The sequence below is a fragment of the Athene noctua genome, chromosome 6 (genome assembly GCF_965140245.1).
Source record: "Athene noctua chromosome 6, bAthNoc1.hap1.1, whole genome shotgun sequence".
NCBI classification, from domain to species: Eukaryota; Metazoa; Chordata; class Aves; order Strigiformes; family Strigidae; genus Athene; species Athene noctua.
Window position 1 is genome coordinate 34,214,784 of NC_134042.1, and position 21,641 is coordinate 34,236,424.

At 42.6% G+C, this 21,641-nt stretch overlaps 1 protein-coding gene and 1 long non-coding RNA gene across 2 annotated transcripts; one reads left to right on the forward strand and one right to left on the reverse strand.

Moving 5' to 3' along the window:
* Positions 1-4,532: 4,532 nt before the first annotated feature.
* On the reverse strand, positions 4,533-8,765 carry LOC141961890 (uncharacterized). The gene is made up of 3 exons (XR_012633840.1): positions 8,604-8,765; positions 7,712-7,776; positions 4,533-5,431 (listed from the first exon to the last, which is right to left on the reverse strand). It is a non-coding gene; the product is annotated as an uncharacterized LOC141961890 (long non-coding RNA).
* Positions 8,766-8,894: 129 nt separating this feature from the next.
* Positions 8,895-20,545, forward strand: CALM1 (calmodulin 1). Its single transcript, XM_074908532.1, has 6 exons — positions 8,895-9,052; positions 12,129-12,159; positions 13,082-13,225; positions 15,172-15,278; positions 16,754-16,889; positions 17,118-20,545. The coding sequence occupies exons 1-6, from the start codon at positions 9,050-9,052 to the stop codon at positions 17,144-17,146; spliced, it is 450 nt and encodes a 149-aa protein (XP_074764633.1). The 5' UTR covers positions 8,895-9,049; the 3' UTR covers positions 17,147-20,545.
* The last annotated feature ends 1,096 nt before the right edge of the window (positions 20,546-21,641 follow it).

Consider the following 21,641-nt stretch of genomic DNA (forward strand, 5'->3'; position numbering starts at 1 on the left):
CTACCTCTCCCCCGCTGGCGCTGTGGGACCCGGCGGGGCGTGGGGTGCTGCCGCCGGGCCAGCTGAGCGGCGGCTGCCTTCCCCCGGGCGGCTAACGGCCACCGCCCCGGCCGAGCCCAGCATAGAGCCCTTCCCCAGAGGTCTCCCGCCCAGGCCCGCTGCGGCCCCGCTGGCAGCGGGAAAGGGGTGGGGGGGAAATTAAGTTTCCCTCGGGAGGCTACAGGAGGCTCCGTGCCGCCAGGGCCCCTGCGGTTGGTTATAATGTTAATCGTCATCAGCAGTCCCTGCGTGGAGACCGGGAGCCTGGAGAGTCACCAGAGCCGAGCTGAGCCAAAGTCTCAATTCAGGCAGATTTTAAAGTGACTCCAGAGGAGCTGCAGAGCTGTCTGTGCCAAGGCAGAGAATGGCATTTGCTAGAGACACGGCTGAGAGCCCTGCAATGGCTTTCAGTTAATTGTGAATGCCAGCCATGGCGCTTCTGAGAGTGACAAGCAGTACCTGGACTGCTGACTGCACGGCACCCAGGAGAAATACACGCCCCGGAACGAGGGGTGGTGATTAGGGAAGCCTAGTGTCTCACCAAATTACTTAAATACCCTGTAGCAAGCTGAAGTCCTCAGCATATCGACAATTATTGCTCCATATCCTTCCTTTGGGATGCCTGGTTAAAAATCCACCCACTTCCCCATAGCCACAGACAAATAATATATACACCTTACTTTGAAGTGCAGGTTCAGGTGTAGCTGTGTCTTCATGCCAACGCAACGCTGCAGGTGCTGGCCTGGGACAGCAGTGTGAGATCGCTTACCTTATCAAACATCCAGCTGGAACAACCTGCACGAGCACCTGCCAAGGGTATCTAAAGAGGTTTGCTCTCTAAAGGATGCTCCCTGGCCCACTGGAGGCTGCGGAATTAATGTGAGGATCTCAGGACAGTCAAAATTCTAATGATAACATTTTTTTTCAAGAATTAAGCTAGATGGTTACTTGGTCCCCATAGATTTTTTTTTTGAAGAAGCTTGTGGGCCAGCAGTATGTCCCTGAGGAGGGAACAAGATGAGACAAACTAAAGAAAGAAGTGGGAGGATGAGTAGGAAGATATCCATGTTTAAGAGATTTAACCCCATAATAATAATAATAACAAAAAAGTCTATTTTGAGTCTTTTGCTTTTTGCTTATTTGATGCTGAATATCTTGTTTCAGTTATATTTTAGTTAAGGAGATTGGTGCTCTGTAAAGCACCTAAAATAGAATATGGAGATAGAGACAGCAGAAGTAGAATGGATGCCAAAGTGAAATGATCTGGAGTGCTGAGCACTGCATCAGCCCACACACAGGCCCACCCCAAGGATAGTGATGCAGAGAAGTCTTAGATGGTGCTCCCTGCTTGGAAAAATGATGTCAGTATTGGCAGACCCGAAACGAAAGTGAAGGCTAACCAAAATAAACTCATTAAATGTACTTCCCTTCCATATAGCACAAAAATCCCATTCTCAGTGCAGTGCACCTTTGTGTTAGGCTTGTGCTCTTTAACAGCACTGCTGACAGCTTCACAGCCAGCACGTAACAGTGCACTTACTAAATATAAGTACTTCATTAGCATCTAGCATACTTCTGCTACCACAAAAATAATAACAAATAGCCATACTGTGGGGAAGGTCGATGCTGCTTGCCAGGAAAGGTGTGCACAAAGTGCTGGATGCCTGGGACAGACCAGATTTTAGGCGTATTCTTATTTCACAAAAACTGACAGCCTCAGAATAAGGCAGGCAGAAGAGAGAGAGATTTAATTAGGTAGCTGATGTGAACTGTACCCTCACGAAAATGTTGGGAAGACGGGCCCCATGGGACAGATCTATTTTCCAGGTTTACAAAGATGGGTTTTCTTCCTACCATTTCCGGAATTTCAATGATGTGTGGTTTAGGATGGAGGCACAATGTCTGAGGGTCAGACATTTTAAGAGGCTGGACTTCACATGTGCTACTGCCCCCAAAGGTAAAAACCTGAAGTTCTAGATAAAGAACTGGATCAAAGAGAAACCTTAAGGGGGATATCAGAACCTATATTCTGGAAGCATCTGATGTTCCTGTTTTAAAAATTCTTTTCACTAAAAGACTTTAAAAAAGTGAGCCCTCAGGAGGCGATTTCCTAGGTACTGCCATGCCAGGTTCCTAGGGGAGAGGCAGTCTGTTGGCTCTCTGGCAATAGACTGCAGAGATTGGAATTTATTTTTACAGTTTCTGGGAACTGATACTAGAAACACATCTTCAATGTTGTTGAAAAACTTGGGGTTTTGTCACCCCCCCAGAATGGTGATCAGGCAGTTGGAGAAATTATTTCATTATCAGGTGGGTTTATTACTGATGCAGGCACAAAGAACATAAAATAGCTGTCTGAAGAAGTGTAATGATTCTCTAGCTTTCTTCATGTACTTAAGCCAACTGAAGAAGAGTATCGCCTGGCAATGATTCTGGCTTCCAGCATCAGCAATTTGGGATGTATGTATAATACTTCTCACCTCAGGCCAGCTCCATAGTATGGTGGATTAGAATACTGGATGTCTCTTGGACCGCAGTATTTGACATCCAATTAACTCAGGTAGTTTTGATCTTGTAGCTTCTTATCCCAAGGAATCTGACAAACTGATAAAAACTCCATGTCTTGGGTGTAGGAGAGAAAGGAAGGGAAGAATAAATTCCTAACTGATGCAAATTAACATGGATTTATTGACTTCAGGGCATGTTTACAGTTGCTGAAAATCTGTACCAGAAACTACGATTCTGATTTAAAATTATGATCACCCTTGAACTGCGTATGTGGAGTTGTTGAATTTTTTACCTCTAGCTGTAGCATGAAGACTTATGACAGCTGTACCTGACCCAAAGAAAATTTTTTTAACATAGACCTACCACACAATTACAATTTAGGGTTAACTAAGGGAGACTTGGCCATTAGAGGATGTATCTGGATTTTACACACCTGTCTACCTATGTCATATATATTCTCATATATATATTTGTTAAATTGAGCTAGGACTTTTATTGCAAAATTAATGTCCCAATTTGCCCCACAGGAATATTCAGATGAAAATGAATTACTCGTGGACAAAGGAGAGGTTTAAAAAACAGTGCAAATGGCTCATTTAATTATTTCCATTATGTAAAAAAGCAATCCTGAGTATCTTTGAAGATTTTTTTTTTCTGTGTTAATTAGGACAAGCTGAAATGAGAAATAACCAGTGCTGTAAATGAACCAACTGATTTCCAACCTTTCTTCAGGACTGAAATTCTGAAGCATATTTGTTTACCTTTGTTTATTATGCCATTATAAGCTATATATTGGTTCAAAATCTGTAGCTAACAGCAACAGCTGTTCAGCTTTCATCTGTTAGTTCTAAGACAGAAATTTGAAGTTACAAAGTAAGCTAGGTTTTGGCCCACTCAGCTTTCCAGCGTATTCTTAAGAAATGAAATGCAAACTCAAGCCATCCCTAATAAGGTGAATCTGACTAAGAACTGTTTATTCGTTGCATTGTATCATTCAAAATTTTGAGGAATTAATCTACTGAAATTAGAAACAGAACATTTCCTATCATTAGAATGACTATTCCCTTCTGTAATTTATGGTAAAAAAAAATATTCTTTGACAGATGTTTTAACTGGAATCACCGTCAGGGAGTATAGTTCATATACATGTATTCCACAGTGAAGAAGCATGACCTAGGTACGCTTGACAATGTTATGTAAAAACATTAAATACTTAGCAAACACATAAACGTTCTGTCCTCTTCTAGATTTGATTCTTGAAAAATAGTGGATACAATTTGGCTTTTATCTGTAAAAACACTGACGATAACAAAACATAAACAATAGAAAAATGGAACAAGTGACTTCTGTTTGTATCATGAATCATCCAATGTTTACCTTCCTATGAAACTGGCAATTACAAAAACTGAGAAGGAAAATCCTGTTTTCACATACTCCAGTGTTTCTAGAGAACTATGAAGGAACTATAGGATTATGAAGAAATGTTTTTTTAAGACTGTGTGAAAAAGTTTTGTTCTTTTTTCATTTATTTTACATTTCAAGTGTAAAAAAGTGAAAAGCACTTTTTAAAAGAATGATTTTATGTTTAATCTGCAAGATGTATGACTGAGTTTATGTATAGGGGCAGGTCTGTAACCCCCATCTATGCACGTCTTTTTAAGACAGGATCTTTTAAGGTTCCCAACTCAAACTGCCCTAAGTTTAACACACAAAGCTTTTCAAATTATCAGGCTTCAAGGATGCCAATTTACATAGCTAAATACATAGAAAAGGATTCACTAATTTAACTGCAATGTGTAAATAATTTAGTTCTAACCAATGGCAGAATCAGTTTTATATTACAAGAAAACAGACACTCAATGTAGGTAGCAACTACTGTTACTCAATTACATAGATGGCCTTCTAACAATTAGTGATCAGTGAAAATATGTGATTTTGGTACACGCCAGTGGGAATGAAGCAAATATAAAGAAACCACAAGTGTATAAAAGATTGGGGATTTTGGTTTTATTTTTTCCTCTCAAAAATGAAACAGTAATCTACAGGAATATGTATGTTCACATTTATAAGAGCTACCAGGTCTGGAAATTTAAATGTTAAGATTAAAGCAATTTTTATTTTCACATCTTGTATAAATGTGGTCAAATTCAATTCTGTTCTAGCTTTTTATTTCAATGGAGTTCCACCCACTTATTTGCAGTCTTAGTAAAGCTCATAGAGTATTTTTATAAGGATACTGGCTTAGATTTTCACAGCTGCCAATGGCATTTAGCAACATTAATTTTGTGGAATATGGTCTCCCCAAAAATTCATTGCCTATGAGCAGAATATATAGAGAGGGTAAAAAACTATTTTCTGAGATAACAACAGAATTTCAGTTGACTTCAAAAGCAGTACAACAAATTCAAACCCAGTATGGGTAGCTCACACATATAACTGGCAATATTATAGCCATGAAAACTAATTATGAATTTGTTCCAGTTGCACAGATGTTGCATGCATGTATATACTTGATTTTGGCTTCTTATACTTCTAACTTATTACACACTGGTTATCTATGCTTATCACCATAGTATCAGTCTCCTAGCTGTGCATTAAATAATATGACAAACTTGTGTCCATCTGTTCTCACATCCATTCGCCCAGGGCAGATATCTGTAAAATAGTTTCATTTTTATTTCTTTTTTAAACTTATGTATATATAATATGAGAAAACAATTGTTATGTGTGAGGCCCTGTTCTTCTTCAGTGCTTATGTTAACAAACCCAAGGTTGAAAAACACACTTTGCATGTAAGTAGTAAGGTTTATTATTTTTCCAAGTTCTTCTGTCTTTTTCCTTCTTCTGTCTTAGGCTGCTCCCAAAGAATGGACGTGTTAAATCTCTATAGAAACAGAGACCAACGCTGTGACCTTACTATCATATTATGGCAAAATTTAGAAATTTAATACTAGGTACAATGGTTGCAAGTCTTTCACTGCAACTAATAAATTTATAAAATAATCTTTTGTTAATATTAAAGCTTAAACACAAGTCAACAAATGCATGCTTAGTGACAGAGAGTAAAATGATTTAGAACAGTAAATTTATCCGGTCAGAAATTAATCTTCATAGCTATTGCATAGCCCTCTGTTCATAAAAAAAAAAAAGCTCTGTAGCAATGGGATAGCCAAGTTCTGTGGTTTTAGGCACAAATACTGAGTAATTCCATGGCTCGGTCCAGCTGCCACTGAGATCCAGGAGATTTTGAATGAGACTGTAGAAGATCCTGGCAAATCATTTGACATTGTATGTCATTGGAATGACAGGGGCATTTCTTGCCTGCCCACAACTGAATGTAAATGTTAGGAGAACAAAGAATACTGATCACAATCTAGCTGTACAACTGAGTGAAAGCAAATTTTCAAGGAGCAGGCAGATGCCAGTTTAGGTGAGGGGTTTTTTCTACATTAAATAAGCAGCAAAACATTAGTATTCTTTTTTGTTTACATTTATCACTGCCATATGTCAAATTAGAACAAAAAATTCCCCTTAGTCAAAAAGTTATTTTGGACCATTAGCTGTGAAGTATTTTCAAATACGGAATGATGCGATTTAACAGAAACTATTGCAGAACCTAATTGTGGTACCTTAATTGATCATCCTGCAATTTTTCTTAAATAAAACAAGATAACTATATTCCAAACTACTTTGAAGGTAACTTTATTTTAAAATTCCATTTTTAGTATAAACTAATTATTAGCATGAACCATCAGTAGTTAGCAAAATTAGACACAAAAAGTTAAAAAAAAGAGGAATAAATGCACAGCAATCCTATTCAAACGCCCTGTTAATCTTTGGCAACATTCATTGCACGTGACTGAGTGGCTTTTTACTTTGCATTTCCAAGTTTCTTCACCTATGTCCAAATGCTGTAATGCTGATTGTTTGTAAGAGAATCTACATAAATTTTAATTGCTTGTCTCATAGTCTCTCCTCAACAGATAAATCTAATCCCTTCACTTTTTAGTAAGTGAAGGCTTGGATCAGTGGAAGAACATACTACATGCATTTAAAATGAACTTTAAAGAGACTGAAATAAGGCACCCACATTCTAAACCATCACATTTAAATGTTGGTAAGATTATTCTCCTGATAATATCTTCAGCCTTCCACATTAGTGGAATAATAATGGATAATAATTAGTGGAATAATAGTGGATAATACCTTCAGTCTTCCAACATTTTGGCCAAAGACTATGAGTCTGTATTAGCTATTTATCTCTGTGAGATAACTGTAAAATTTCTTAGCCTAATATTTTTTATACAGAATTCAGTGTTTCAGTAATGAGACCTTCACCTGTGTTAGACCAGCCCAATGAGGTGAATGATTTGTACAGGAACATAGTTCTTCACACATCACTGTGAGTCTCAGGGAGTTCCAAGATTTACTTATCCAAGCAAAAGCTCTTGTAGCCCACATCAATCAAATATTGTGCCACGTTTTCCATAAAGAAATTAAGCTGGGAAAATATGAGCTTAAAATTGTTTGGTTTGAAAACAAAACCTCAATTTGTGTGTTCTTCCATAGCAAAAAAAAAAAAAAAAAAAAATCCAACATCACTGCTTAGTAGTTTTTAAAAAAATATACTAAAAATAGGAGGCTGGGCATTCTATATCCAAAGTGGAAGCTGTCTATAAGCCCTTAATTTGCAGACTAACCAGCTGCAAATCGGTTTTCTGACATCATTTCACAAACTAGTTCCTATATAAATGTTAGGATAGTTTGGGGACCAAACTATGACACATTAAATATTCTACTTCGTTTGCTATGAGAAATCCTTCTAGACTGTAAACAGGTATCTGTTGTGTTTGCCAATCTACCACTGTGTTCCAGAAAGGCAAGCAGATAAATTGTAACTTCAGTGGTAAAGCTATTGAGATTGTTAAACAGAACCCAACTGATTTCATCTTTATTTCAAACGCTGGAAGTATGCACGATTTTTCAAAGCCAGAAAAACTGCAAAATGTGTTTTAAAAGATTCAGTGCTATACTGCAATCAGATCATCAGAACTGTGACCACACTGGAAATACTGCTGGCCTCCCAATCCAGAGAGAGGCCCAAACTAAAACCTTAACTAAAAATATCTTGAACTACAAGGAAGCTCAAAATCTTAAGGGTTACCTGTCATGAATGAAACCAAAGTCCTTGATTCCAGTGTGGGTCCATGTTTGTTTGTGCTTCCACACCTACTGAGGAGGTACAGTGTGAACGCTACGATGTTTAACGGGGTTATTACCAGCTGGTGGACAAAATCCTCAAACCCAGAGGAGACATGAAGAAAACATTTGACATCAGAACGTGCTTTTGCTGCCTCTCACTTGTAGCCCACAGCAGTTCTGCTGAGACGGGGCTGAAGTGACACGTCAGTTGTAAAAGCATCTGACACTAGGTTGAATTTAACCATCATCTAGATTTTGGTAGCTGACAAAAGCCCTACGATTAAAAAAGGCAGCTGTGCTCGCTTCAACATACCAGCTTTGCAGTCTCTGGCGTACCCCCTTGTCGTTCCCCGAAGAATGTGCTTTATTAAACGCACCCCCCTCCCCGTGCCATCATCCTCTCCCAGGTGCCGCCCGGGCTCCCCGGGGGAGCGCCGGCCACCGCACCGCCGGCGGGGATGCCGTCTAGGAAAAAAAAAAACAACCAACCAAAACCCACCAGACCAACTCGGCCGGGAGTGCCCTCGCCCCGGGGGTCCCGGCCTAGAGAGCGTCGGGGAGATGGGGAGAGGCCTCGACGCGGGGCCGGCGGGGACCCAGCCCCGCGGCGGACGGCTCTCCCCGCCGGCCCGGCCGCCCCCCGCGGTCTCCGCCGGCACCAGGTCTCGGCGGAAAATGGCCACTGCCGGGGGCAGGCTGCCCTCGCCCCTCGCCGCCCGGCTGGGGCGGGGGGGGGGGCTGCGAGTCGGCCGGCCGTGCAGCCCCCGGCGGGCGGCGGCCGCGTCGCCCCGGGAGCGGGGCCTGTCCCTCGGGCGGGGGAGGGGCTCACCCGCCCGTCCCTGCGTGGCTCTTACCTCAGGGGCGAGGAGACGGGGGAAGGGGAGAGGAGCAGCGGCGGGAGGAGGGCGGGGGGGGAACCGCTGGGCCAGGGGGAACCGCTGGGCCGGAGCCCGCCGCGGCCCCGACTCCCGCAGCGGACGGGCGGCCGCCGGCCGCGCCTCTGGGGGCGAGCGAGCGGCCGGGGGAGGGGGGGGCGCGGGGGGGGAGCGGGCCCGCCGGGGGAGGGGCCGGGCCGCGGAGGGGGCAGGGCTGCTCGCCGCAGTCACCCTCACACATACCGCGCCGGGGAGGAGAGAAAAAGGCCCCGCTCCGGCGGAGGGATACAGCCCTACATATATAGCGGGGCGGCGCAGGCTCACACCCCCAGCACTTCTCCGAGCCGCGCCGGGGAGGAGGCAGCAGCCGCCACCGCTCGTGGTCGCGCAGTTCGTGCAGCCGCCGCCGGGCCCGCCGCCGCGCCATGGTAGGTAGCTCGACCGACCGACCGCGGCGCGGGGCGCCCGGGCTGCTGCGGGGGCCGGCTCGCTGCGGAGCCGCGGGTGGTCGGGTTCAGTCGGTGAAGCTAAGGTCCCCCCGGAGGGGGGGGGGGGGGGGGGGGGAGCGCCGAGCCGGGGGGGGGGGGGAGGCCGCAGCCCTTCCCGCCCGGGTCCTCGCGGGGCGAGCGGGCTGGTCGCTGCGGATGACACCCCCCCCACCCCCCCCCGCGGCGCTGTGCGGAATCGCCGCGGAGCTGCGGCCCTTCCTCTTCCGCTGCTTCCTGCCCTTTCCCCGGGGCCTGCCTTGTGGGCGCCCCGGCCCCGTGCCCTCCCGCCGCGGCCCCGCCTCGCCTTCCCCCGCATGCGGCGCGGGCTCCCCTCCGGAAAGGGCCGGGCGCGTCTCCCCGGGGCCGCGGCCCCTCGGCCGGGCAGGGCGCGCTGCGGGGCGGGGGCCGTGCCGGGCGGGGCGCGGGTCTGCGGGCGAGGATCCCGCTCGGCTCCGGCACCAGCTGCACTGCGCAGGGAGCGGGGGGGCGGCCCGGGGGAGGGCACCGCGCAGTGCAGCTACTGCGCCCTCGTCCCCCCCCTCCCTCCTCCCCATCCCCCAGAACAACGCAGCGACGGCGGCGGCGAAGCCCATCGCTGTCTGCATTACATCATGTCTCCTCCTCTTCCTCCCCGGCCCCCGCGCACCCTCCGGCTGGGGGGAACCGGGGCGCAGCGCGCCTTGCTGGGCTGGAAACGGCCCAACGCCCGCACGGGGGGCTCGGCGGGGGGGAAGAGCGGCTGCCCCCGCCGCCGGGGACGGGGAAGGCCGGCCGCGGAGCCCGGGCGCCCTCCCGGCTGGAGGATGAGGACGTCGTGTGGCCGGCGGCTGGAGAGGGAGGGGAGCCGGGGACGCACTGCAGCAGGGGGTGGCCGCCGGCCGGGCGAGGCGCCTGTTGCGCCCGGCGGGCTGCGGGCCGCCCGCTCCGCCGCCGGGCCGTGCCAGCCTCCGCCTCGGTGGCTGCTGGGCTCCGGGAGCAGCTCCATCACCCCCCGGCTGTTGGGCGCTGCGGTGCCAGCCCGGACTCCTCGCACAAGAGAGCGAGAGGAAGGGCTGGGATTTTCCCGGCGGTTTTTCGCTTCCTACGAGACGGCGCAACAGTCGCAGGCTGACCTCTAATCGCGTTTTGGCAATCTGGGTGTTCCTCGGCTCTGTCTCTCCATCTCCCCTTCCCGTCGGGGAAGGCTGACATCACCAGGACAGGATTTGATGACTTGGCTGGGTGGGGTGATGGCTCCAGCCCTGGGTACCTTTGTCCTGTAGCTCAGGCGAGCGGGCAGTGGCTGTGCCTGTTGCTCGGGAAGGTGAACCCCATGGCGCTGTGGGGTTGGATTGCACACTTCTGGCATCGCGGTGTGTGGCGAAGTTAGGGTTTTTGGGTTTTCTTGCGGTTTTTATTTTTTTAATTCGAAATCCGATTTTTAGAAACAGCCAGTGAGCTCTGACTAATGGGGCAGCAAGCCGGTGCTATGGGTTGGAGGTTTTTGCCGAGGCGTGGCTCTGTTTCCTGTTCTGCAGGGCATTGAGTCTGTTATGTAAATTCCTTAGATAATCTTTAAGTAAAACCTCGCATTTTCTGGAAAACCACAGAATGCCGAAAGTCGAACTGGATTTTGAACACAAGTTTGCTGCTGTTATTAAAGAACAGTTATTAAATTTGAAGTCTGTCTTTACCTATTAGCATTTCTCCCCCTTTCATCCCCCTAACCCACTTGTGCATATGGGGATTGCTTAATCATTAAATACAGATGTTAAAACATCATAAAAAGAAACCCCACCACCTCTTTACAGGTGAAATCTGTGTATGTCACTTAAGATACAGAAGGCTTTCAACCCTACCCTATTCCCCTGTGCAAGAGCTTAACAGATTGTGTTGCCTGGTATTTTTCCCTTGTATTTGTTGCTCTTTGCTGTAGTTAAGTGGGTTTTATACTTGAATAACGGTATTTCAGAACAAAAGGGTTGCAGGATGCCTGCTTTCTCTGACCTACAAAATACTCTATTAGTAAAGCTGGCCAATAAAATGAGTTTAAAAGGAGTTAGTACCTTGTATTCTCCAGTATCTTTGATTTAGGATGTAAAACCCAAGCGTTTTTCTTTTTTAATTCCTAGGGAGATATGTATTTTTCTGTAAAGAACTGGTTAGCTAGCTCCTTTGAGTCCAAACAGCAGAGCTTTTTGTGATGCTCTAACCATAGAGGAGGGAGAGGCTTCTGGAAGGATGTGGTTAGCACAGTTAAGCTCTGGGAAGGCCCCTTTAATTGCCTACTGAGCTGTACACCTTTGGATGCAGCAGTGCTCTCCTGATGTACAGAAGGTCATAAGCAGGCATTTTAAATCTTGCCACTTAAAATGATATATAAAAAAACCTGCGTATCGGCATGAGGCACCTTAAGCTGCTTGGCTGAATGGAAAAATAATGTGATGCTTGAAAACTGGCTTTTTCTATGTTGGAGACAGCAAAAAATCTCCATAATGCCGAGTAGTAATTCCTCCTAATATCACAGCATAGTCCCTTCTGTTAAGCTTACAGTAGGCTAATGCTTGATGCAGTGTGGTGGGGGAGGGTGGACTTCAGTAGTGTTAGATCACTAGGTGGCACGCTTGTCATTAGTCCGCTAATGTGCAAATACCCCCATGCAGTACTAGGGTCACTGTACCGCTGGAAGTGACATCTGATGTGATGTGAAACCCCAAACACATGTTATTAAGGATTTTGTGCCCCTCTGAGCAATTGCAAGGAGCCTGCCCTGTGTCCTTCACTTGACCAAATTGGATTCTCCAAGTTGAAGGATGTTATGTCTTGTTCTTCATGTGCACTTTCAAGACAGGTTAGCTTATGGAAATGTCTGTGTGGTGTAGGTGAGTGGAATCTCCTTGCAGAGGCAGAATTCCAGGCGTTGAAAGTGGCTTTGTGAAAGTAATAATAAATCACTACTGAAATCTAGAGGAAGTGTCTTGTGGCTTGGCATAGCTAGAGGTAAACAATATTCTAAAATGTTCTATTCTTCGTGTAGGCTGATCAGCTGACTGAAGAACAGATTGCTGGTAAGTGTCTTGATGAGAAATGATTACTTTTTTGCTAACTCCTTGTGACTAGAAGAAAATACATGATCTCAAACATAATGGAAAACTTTTTAACAATTTCAAATCTACTAACACTTTTTCAAAAAGCACTCACTTTAAAAAAAAAAACAGAAAACAAAAAACCACAATGTTGCAGAAGATTACTGGTTCATTGCCTCTTAATTTAGACTGCTTGTTCCTTGAACTACAGATAATGATTTTTTTTAGACTTTCAGACTTGAGCCAAGTCCTTCTAGATTTCTTGCAAACAAATAATTGCTAGACTCAAGTGAACTTCTTGGATTCAAAGCAGACCTAGGTACTATTTTCTTTTTAATAAAGTGAAGATAAACTTAATGGCAACAAATAAACCTAAAATGGACTTAATACTCATTAATATAAGCCAGTGTCTTTTAAATAACTTCTGTAAGTGTGTCTGTAATTCAAACTGGTTAGGAGAAGGACCATTATTTGACCTTCTGAAGACCAGTCACCCACTTCTGGCTGACATAGATTCTTACTGTCTGCTGCCGTTAAGTGGTAAATGACAACACTTACTGTACCTGTAAGTCTGTTAATGATGAAGGGAACCCAGTGGATCCCTTCATGTATTCCAAGCAGCTGCTGTTTGTGGTGCAGCTGTGCCTCAAGCAAGATGATGTTGAAATGCATTATAGAGTTGTAATGCAGATAATAGCCACCTGAAATAAGCTTGAGTATACTATGTAAATTACATGTTGGTACTGTAAGTAATTTTTTATTAATATTTGAGTGTTAATTCTCTCAATACATGGACAGTTGGATAAAATGTTTCTTAAAATTGTACTAGGTATTACAGATTTTTAGTGAGCAGTTTTTGCATGCTGGTGATGTTACTAAACTCTGGGACTGTTTCTGCCTCTAGAATTCAAGGAAGCCTTTTCCCTATTTGACAAAGATGGTGATGGTACTATCACAACAAAAGAACTGGGAACTGTCATGAGGTCATTGGGTCAAAATCCAACAGAAGCAGAATTGCAGGATATGATCAACGAGGTAGATGCTGATGGTAAGTGTTGGAAAGGTAGTTACTAGTGCTTAAGAATGTATGACCTCCATACCTGGGCTTGGACTGCGTAAAGAAGATTGTGACATTGATCTCCTGAAGCAGTTTCAAAATACTTGATCTAAGTTCAGAGGGGTGTCAATTTTTTGATTGCTCTCTGCACAGCAGTCAAAGATGCTAGCAGAATCTAAAAAGGGAGATTGGCAGAGACAAAATTAGACTGTTTGTCTTTAATATTTTATGGGTCACTGGCTTTCTATTGCTGTCTGACCTGCCCTGACCTGCTGTTAACCTGTGTTTTCACCCAGCTTTTCTATGTGTGTTTCATCAGCCCATGTTGGTCTTAGTATCTGTACTAATGTCTATGGGTTTTGGCCTTAGACAAAATGTAGTAGGAGTGAAATAGTGCTAAACTTCCAAGAACTGAAAACACAATAGGGAGAGACTGTATAGTCTAATGTAGTGTATTAGATCAATAAGCGATAGGGAGCAGAGGCAGAAGCAGAAAAACCTTCCTGTATCAAGTCTATCAGGTATTTTAAGTGGATACCAGAATGGGTGACTGCACACTTTGTTTCTCAGACTTCAGGAAGACTACAGTTCTAAAAAGGAAAAATGGTTTCCCCTGATCATTTATGTCAAGGCTTTGATCTTGTATGTTGGTAATGATAGTGATTTTTCTCAAAGATATCTGTAAAAGAGTGGAAGTGTATGACAAAAGTATTGATTATCTGATTATTGGACTATATTAATTACAGCTACTTTCCTAGTTCACCTTAATTGCTAACCCTTGGATGCAGATACTGAAAAACTTTAGGGTTTGCAGTGCTATGTAGAGTTTGTCTTAAGTATGCCTGCCTGTCTGTTTAAACTTGTTTTATGGCAGAATGCTTTGCTATTCTACATGTTCACTGAGAATTTTTCAGAGCTCAGTATGAGACCTATATTCAGGTTTAGCTGGTAGATAAAGCTGGCCATGATGATAAGTAGCTGTGTATGTCTCAGTCTGGGATCCTTAAGATGCAAGCATTTTTCTTAAGTTGCGTTTATTTAGCTTCTTTGCTGTACTTATCCAATGAGTTTCTATGGTTCCCTCAAGCAGTGGGTAGATCTTAATTGTACAGCAAACTATTTGATGAGGGGGTTTTGGCATATAGGTCTGAATCCTGAGTATACAAATCTAGTTTCTGCTGTTTTAAAGAAACTGTTTGTTTCTTCACCATACCACTTTTCTCATAGCTTTGAGCAGCCTGAAGTTTGAATCCTTACTTTGAAGGAAGAAATTAAAGTTGAGGCCTGAATGTTACCAGGGGTTTTCAGTTTTGCAGTGAAATACCTATAAGAAAACCTACTGCTAATCTCATCAGAAATGCTAAATAATGGCAGCTTTTCTCGTGTCATTGGAATTTACAGATCCTTGTTGCTCCTTAAAATGGTGCATTACTTCTGTGGTGTGCAACACATTGAAAAGAAGGTTGATTTTTAACAAACAGCAAGTATTCATGAGCATCTTAGTAAAGTGTAATTTTCTCAAATTTTAGGTATCCTGGATTTGTAGTGCCAGCTTTATAACGCATTCCTTCCTGGAGTCTCTCACAGCAATTGGGAGATGCTAAAGAAACTAAACAATTATGGGGAGTGCTTTGAAGTAAAGATAAGTCTTAGTATAGGCTAACCTTGGAGCATCAGACTGACATTTTTCTTGCAACTTGAGTGGCAACTGATATAGTTTGACCTGGAGAGAAGGCAACAGTTCATTTTACTGTGTCACTGCAGTGACACTGTAATAGCAAAAAGGCATTGGTAGCAATTTAGGGAGAAGATCCAGTTCTATAAGGATGTTTTACAGAAGATCTGTCAGTCTTGTCTTTATGACTGAATTACACCTTTTTTGGTTTTTTTAATATAAAGCATGGAAGTTTAATTTTTGGAAGTTTCTTTTCATTAAGGCAATGGCACTATCGACTTCCCTGAATTTTTAACCATGATGGCCAGAAAAATGAAGGACACAGACAGTGAAGAAGAAATTCGTGAGGCATTCCGAGTCTTTGACAAGGTATTAATAAAAGTACAAATATTCTTTAGAAGCAGTAATGATGTCCATCTTTTCCTCAATGTTTTGTCTCTTCTTGTCCAGAAGGAAAAAGTCCTCTAAAAGCAGAGGAATTGGAAACAGAGCAGGGAGTGTTCTGGAAACAGAGCCAGGACTGTTGCAGGCTGGTGCTCCCTGCTTTACGCAGCAGATCTGTGCTGTAGGCTCATCCATAAGGAACACTTTCTGGCATTTCCTTGGGAGCAAAGAAGAGCAGAACTTGATGCTTTGTGGGGTGTTGGTTTTTTTTGGGGGGGAAAAGGGGGTGGTGGAGGGGTGGGATTTTTCTGTACCTTCTGGCTTGGGAGAGTGGGGAAATGGTTGCACAAGGCGTTACACTTTATGGAAGCTTTTGAACCTAAGATGAGGTTGTTGATATTCAGAGGGACATGAAGTATTGCATGTTCCATTTCCAAGATGTGGATTTTGAGGTTGCTTTTAGGAAAATTTAAGAGCTCAAATCCCATCTTCTTTAACGATACCTGGGCATACATGGTGAAGGCCAATTATTTCTAGAATAGGTTTCTCTCTTTGGATTGCTTGGTTATGATGGATGTTATGAGAGAATTGTGTTGAGTAATGGCTGGTGCAGCTGCTAATCTGATGCACACACGTGTGGGAGAAGATCTTACTACTTTTCCTTTTTATGGGTCTCTAGAAAATTACCTGAAAATGTGCTGGAGGAAATGTTCGATTATTTGGTTAGTATTTCATCTACCCTGTGGGATTATTTCTGCGAACTAGATTTGTACCTAAAGCCACTGAGGTAGCTTGTCTACTGGCAATGGACATAATGAACTGCTGCTCTAAGCTACTGTATTCTTCCTGTATATGGAAGAGGACAATTTCAGAAATGGCTAGGTATGACCTCTTGGTTTGAATATTACTAATGGGAACACTGACTTAGAAGCATCATTTGCTTTTTTTGGCCATGAAGCTTTTCACAACTCCTTATGAATTTAAATACTTCCTTTGAAGGTTTGTTCTATATTTTCTTATCCAAGAAGCCTAACCTGCCCACCTGCAGTCTGGTTGTAAAGGTAGTATTACACAGAAGAGAAAGCTGACTGTTCTTGCTGGTGGGGAAATTGGTTGGGGGGGGGGGGGGGGGGGGCTTTCTTAGGCAGCAGAGACTAAACAAAAACCATTTTGTTTCTGTGTTTATTTTTGAAAGCTCTTTAAAAGCATTAAAAATACCTTATCACAGATACAAATCAAGCATGCAGTTATTCTTATGGTACAATAATTGTATAGAAGGATATGGTGGGATGCATGCTTCATAAGGTGATGGCACTAGTACCTAGTGTAGGGTTGGTTATACAGTGTACCAAGTGCTATAAGGCTAGTTCAAAAGCAGTTACTGGAAACCTGGATGTAGCTTCAGTGTTAATCAGTGTCAGGATTGTTCATCATGACCTTATGCAACTGTTTCCTCACAGGATGGCAATGGCTATATCAGTGCAGCAGAACTACGTCACGTTATGACAAACTTAGGAGAAAAGCTAACAGATGAAGAAGTAGATGAAATGATCAGAGAAGCAGACATTGATGGGGATGGGCAAGTCAACTATGAAGGTAAAAAAGATGATTGTCTTGATTAAGAACCATTACTCAGATTGAGTGAAAGCCTGTTGCATAGGTCATTAAGTTCTAGTACATGAGACACCAGTTTTATTTAGTTGTACACTTCTGTGGACAAACTCACATGCAGTGAAAGGGGCACTTTTTTATGCCAGGTGTGTTTAAGAGAGCAGTTGAAGTACTTTGGAAACAATAAATCACAGTGACTTTTTATCTTTTCAGAATTCGTACAGATGATGACTGCAAAGTGAAGAGACCTCCTTTACACCTTTTTTTCCTCTAGAAGAATCAAATTGAATCTTTTACTTACCTCTTGCAAAAAAAATGTTCATTTATTCATTCTGTTTCTGTATAGCAAAACTGAATGTCAAAATACCTTCTGTCCACAAACTGCATGTAATGGTTGGTGGTCCTGTCCCCAAAAGATAAACATCAGTTTTACAATATAAATAATTGTACTACCTTGAAAATAAAAAAAAAGGAAGCACTTAGTGAACTCAAAAGTTCCATTTGCTAATGACTATTACACTGTTTGGGCTGGCCAGTTTTTCATGCATGCAGCTTGACAATTGAGCACAGTCAGACATTTGTATTAAAAGGAAAAAACAACCTAAAGGATCCACTCTTTTATTCAACAGTGGATTCTAGTTCAATTTGTAGTATAAATTGTCATAGCTGGTTTACTTCAAAATTGGTTTATACCTCAGGATGGTATGCAGCAAAATGGTTGAAGGATGCAAAACTTAGAGAAAATGCCCTAAAGGATGAATGGTTCTCCTGTACGTAGCAGTGTGCTCCAAAAATACGATGATCTTAACTATGGATGGCATGTCTGTGTTAAAATACTGGTTTAACATTGTCTGCATTGCACTATAGTGAAACGGGTGTCGGGCTGTTACCGTTCACAAAATTTTTAAAAGAAACCTTCACCAAGGGAGCATCTTTGGACTCTCATATTTTTAAAACCTTCTGTACCATGACTTGGAGCTGGCGGAGTAGCCTGTGGACTTCAGCACAACTATCAACATTGCTGTTCAAGATATTACAATTTATGTCCATTCCAAGTTGTAAATGCTAGTCTTTTTTTCCAATAAAAGACCATTAACTTAAAGGTGGTGTTAAATGCTTTGTAAAGCTAAAATATATATATAATTGCGATAATAAACCAAAAAAGCAGTAGGAGGGAAGTGTTTCTATGAATGACTTGCTGCTAAATTATAATGCACATGTATGCAATAAGTTATCCCCTATCTTTTCAAGATGGCAAGAACTGACCTCCTGTAACCCAAGACCTTTGCTATAAATAAATGAACTTGTGCTTGCCTTTCATATTACGACAATGTTAATTTAGTTGGTCTCAAAGTCGTGTAATGCTGACTCGTCAACTATCAGCACAGAAGCAACACCTCATTTCACTAAAGTGGAGAGCCCTGAGCATGCATGTCAATACTGGGGAAACATGTATAGGTTGCTTATGTTTTTTTGACAGGTTATAGAAGTTAGTTGGAGAATTTAAATAGCATGGTCTTCATAAATATCTATGATTCTTAAACATGCCAAAAATGCATTTCTCTACCCACAGAAAGAAAACAAAAGGACATTTCTTTTACAATATGTAAAAAAAAAAAAAAAAAAAAAAACAAACCACAAACCAACAACTACTAAGCCTTTTTGGAAACTGGGGCTGTTATGTCTTGACTTACTTTCTCAAACACTTGCATGAATTTTGTGGGGTGGAGAAGAGGACTAGGGTTAATTTAAAAACCATCTTGTTACTTCTGCTTTGCATGCACTAGCAGTGCTTGGTCATTCCAGGTCTCTCAGTAAGTGTTCTCTGATCCTTCAGCTCCCCCATGAATGAGTGGCAAAGCAGCAGTGTCCACTTGTTCTTTGTTTGAAAGAAGAATGCTTTTTTTTTTAATAGTAGAGCCTCCATCTGGAAGGCTTTTATGCTTGGGAGGGAGGGACTACAGCTTAATTACTTGACTGTAAGTTTGTTTCCAAACATAACTGGAGTTGCAAACCTTAATTGCTTAATTGCCTTTGGTATTGGAGAGTATTGATATTATCTCTTGAAAGAGATGCAAGTCTCCATTCATCCTGTCTAACTGAGGTGCCTGTGTTAAGAACTTGGTTGCTTGAAATGCAGCTTTGCTCAGTGGGGGTCAAGAAACAACTCCAGAAGGCAGTTGAGACTATCTGCCTTCAGTGATACTGTTTTTTAAAATTTTATCTTTTCCTTGGGGGGTGGGAGGATTTCTGGGTGCCTAGGGACCCAGACACCTTAACCAAGTGCCTAAGAGTTAGATGGGCTGAATGTAGGCAATTGTTTAGATCTCTAGTTGTTGTAAAGGCTTTTTGCTATGGCTGTGTATACTGTCCTAGCAAACTGGCCATGCTGATGGGAATGTCTGACTACGATTTGAAAGTAGTGTCTTGCATGGCAGCTGCAAACTGCTACTTTGGTGGTGCTTGAGAATGGCTGCACTGATTCTGTAGACCAGCTTTTAAAGAGAACGTACTCAAGAGACAGGCAAGGTTGGAGCAATGGTTGCTGCTCTGAATTAATTACTTCTGCCTGAGTGTGCAGAGAGATCTTGTCTAGTAGGTAAATGCTTCTTACCATCTATCTGTCATTCACTCACGGTTGGTAGGGTAGTTCATTTAAGAACAGCTGCTTTTAGCTTATTCAGTGTGCTCTGTGCTTGCTAGCAAAGAGACCTCATTCCTGCAAGAGGTTCTTGGCTTGATTAGAAATTGTCTGGCAGTGTGCAGTGTTGGTATGCCCTGTAACTGAATCTGCCTGGAGGTATCTAATTATTAACTGACTTCAGTACCACATCAACCTCGAGTAAATGTATCCTCTGTACAGGACTTTAGCTCTGTTCCCTTCTGCATAGTGAATACCTAGAGAAATGAAACGGTGTCATCAAGGACTTTTTTTTTTTTTTTTTTTTTTTTTTTTTTCCTATGAGTGTGTGTGTGTGTGGCTTTGGCTTTTTCCTAATGTGAAAGTGTGGGCTGGATACACTTGGTGCATGGCTTAGAAACATGGGACTGGAAAGAACTTCCTGGGTCATCAGATCCAGTCCCCTGCTATTGCAGGCAACCGTGTCATATAATCCTTTTAATAAACTGATCAAGCTTAACCACCTGCTTGTAAGTGGCTTGTTTTCATGGAAGTTCTGTAACTCATGTTGCTCTCAACTGATGCAAGTAATATATGAAATATGAAGTTAATCAAAAGGTCCTCCAGCTTAGCTTTAGGTTTATCATTACACTTATTTAACTGACTTTCTCAAACCTGTTATTTGCACAACACTCAGGAAAGTGTTGAATCTTTACACCCCCTTGCTATGAATAAGAGTTGGTGTTCTTGCTTATTTTTTTTTAATGGAAAAGATGGATGTCTGGCTTGTTGAAATTTGTTAGATATGTTAATTGTCAAGGCAAGAAACAACTGAGTTACTTGTATTTGATACATAAATTTAAGGCTAGAGTATACATAACCATTTTTAAAATACATCAACTTGCAGTGTAGTTTTATATTTAATACTGAAATTGTACTGCTAAAGTTTAAACTGCTGTTAATCATATTCCTCTTCTGATCATAATGAAAAAATAAAGGGTAAGAAAATGCTTAACATAGATTATTCATTATCATGCTTATTTTATTCATAATTCAGGCACTGAAATGTTTCCAGGCATGGGGCATTTGTTTTGTTTGCTGGGGTGGGGTGGGGCAAAGGTGGGGGGTTTACTAATGTGGTAGAAGACTCTTATCCCTCAACCATTTGTCACACTTGTGTGGCTTCAGAAACACAATGCTATCAAAAACTGATCAAGAAATCGCCCTACACCCTGTTGATGCATTAAATGATTGTGTGAGTCTGATCTGTGGGCAGTGTACAGTGCTGCAGCTGCCAGCCTCTGCCCAGGTGAGTGGGGAGGGGGATGAAGCTGCATTTTGGTCCCTACATTGCAGTACGCCTGTGATGTGAATGCAGATCCTTGTTCCCAGGTGTCACCATCTTAAACTAAAAGCACAGTCTTGGGGTTAGAAATAATAAAGCTTGATTTTCCCCTGTCATGAAACTAACTGGAACACTTTTCTGACTGCAATCCAATTAGAGTTTGGGGTTTGTTTGTTTGGTGGGCTTCTCTGGTTTGTTTTTAAAATTTAATGACTAAGTGAAATCTGACAGAAAGGACTGTGGCAGAACCATGGCATGTCATTCTGAGCACAGACATCTAGCTGTCAAGTGAATATAGGCAATGAAGGCTGATGCCATGTTTCTCCTGACTGACATTTAGAAAAGCAAGTTGTATACTTGCAAATAGAGCAGGTGGACCTTTAAAATCAGTAAGACAAACACATATAAAGCTCTGTGGATTTTTATATAACAGCATTGCAATTCCAAAATATTAAAGGTTGGGGTTTTTTTTAATCCAGATACAAGATTTTGAAGTATTGGATTAGATAATGAATTGTGTATGGATCTGGCATTCTAAAGATTCCTGATGATATTTGCTACAGAAATTTGTCTGAAGGCCCATGTACTTAAAGGATTTTACATTGTCTAAGAACCCCTATCAGTGAGTATCCTAGGGAAGCATTTGCAATAGTTGATAATTTGTTTTAAGTTTGATATTAATAAATCTGGTTTTGAGCTAAAGTGGCCAAATATCCCAACAAATGGCAAAGCTGCTGGTTAGGTAGACGTTAAGAAAATCTCTTGTAGTCCC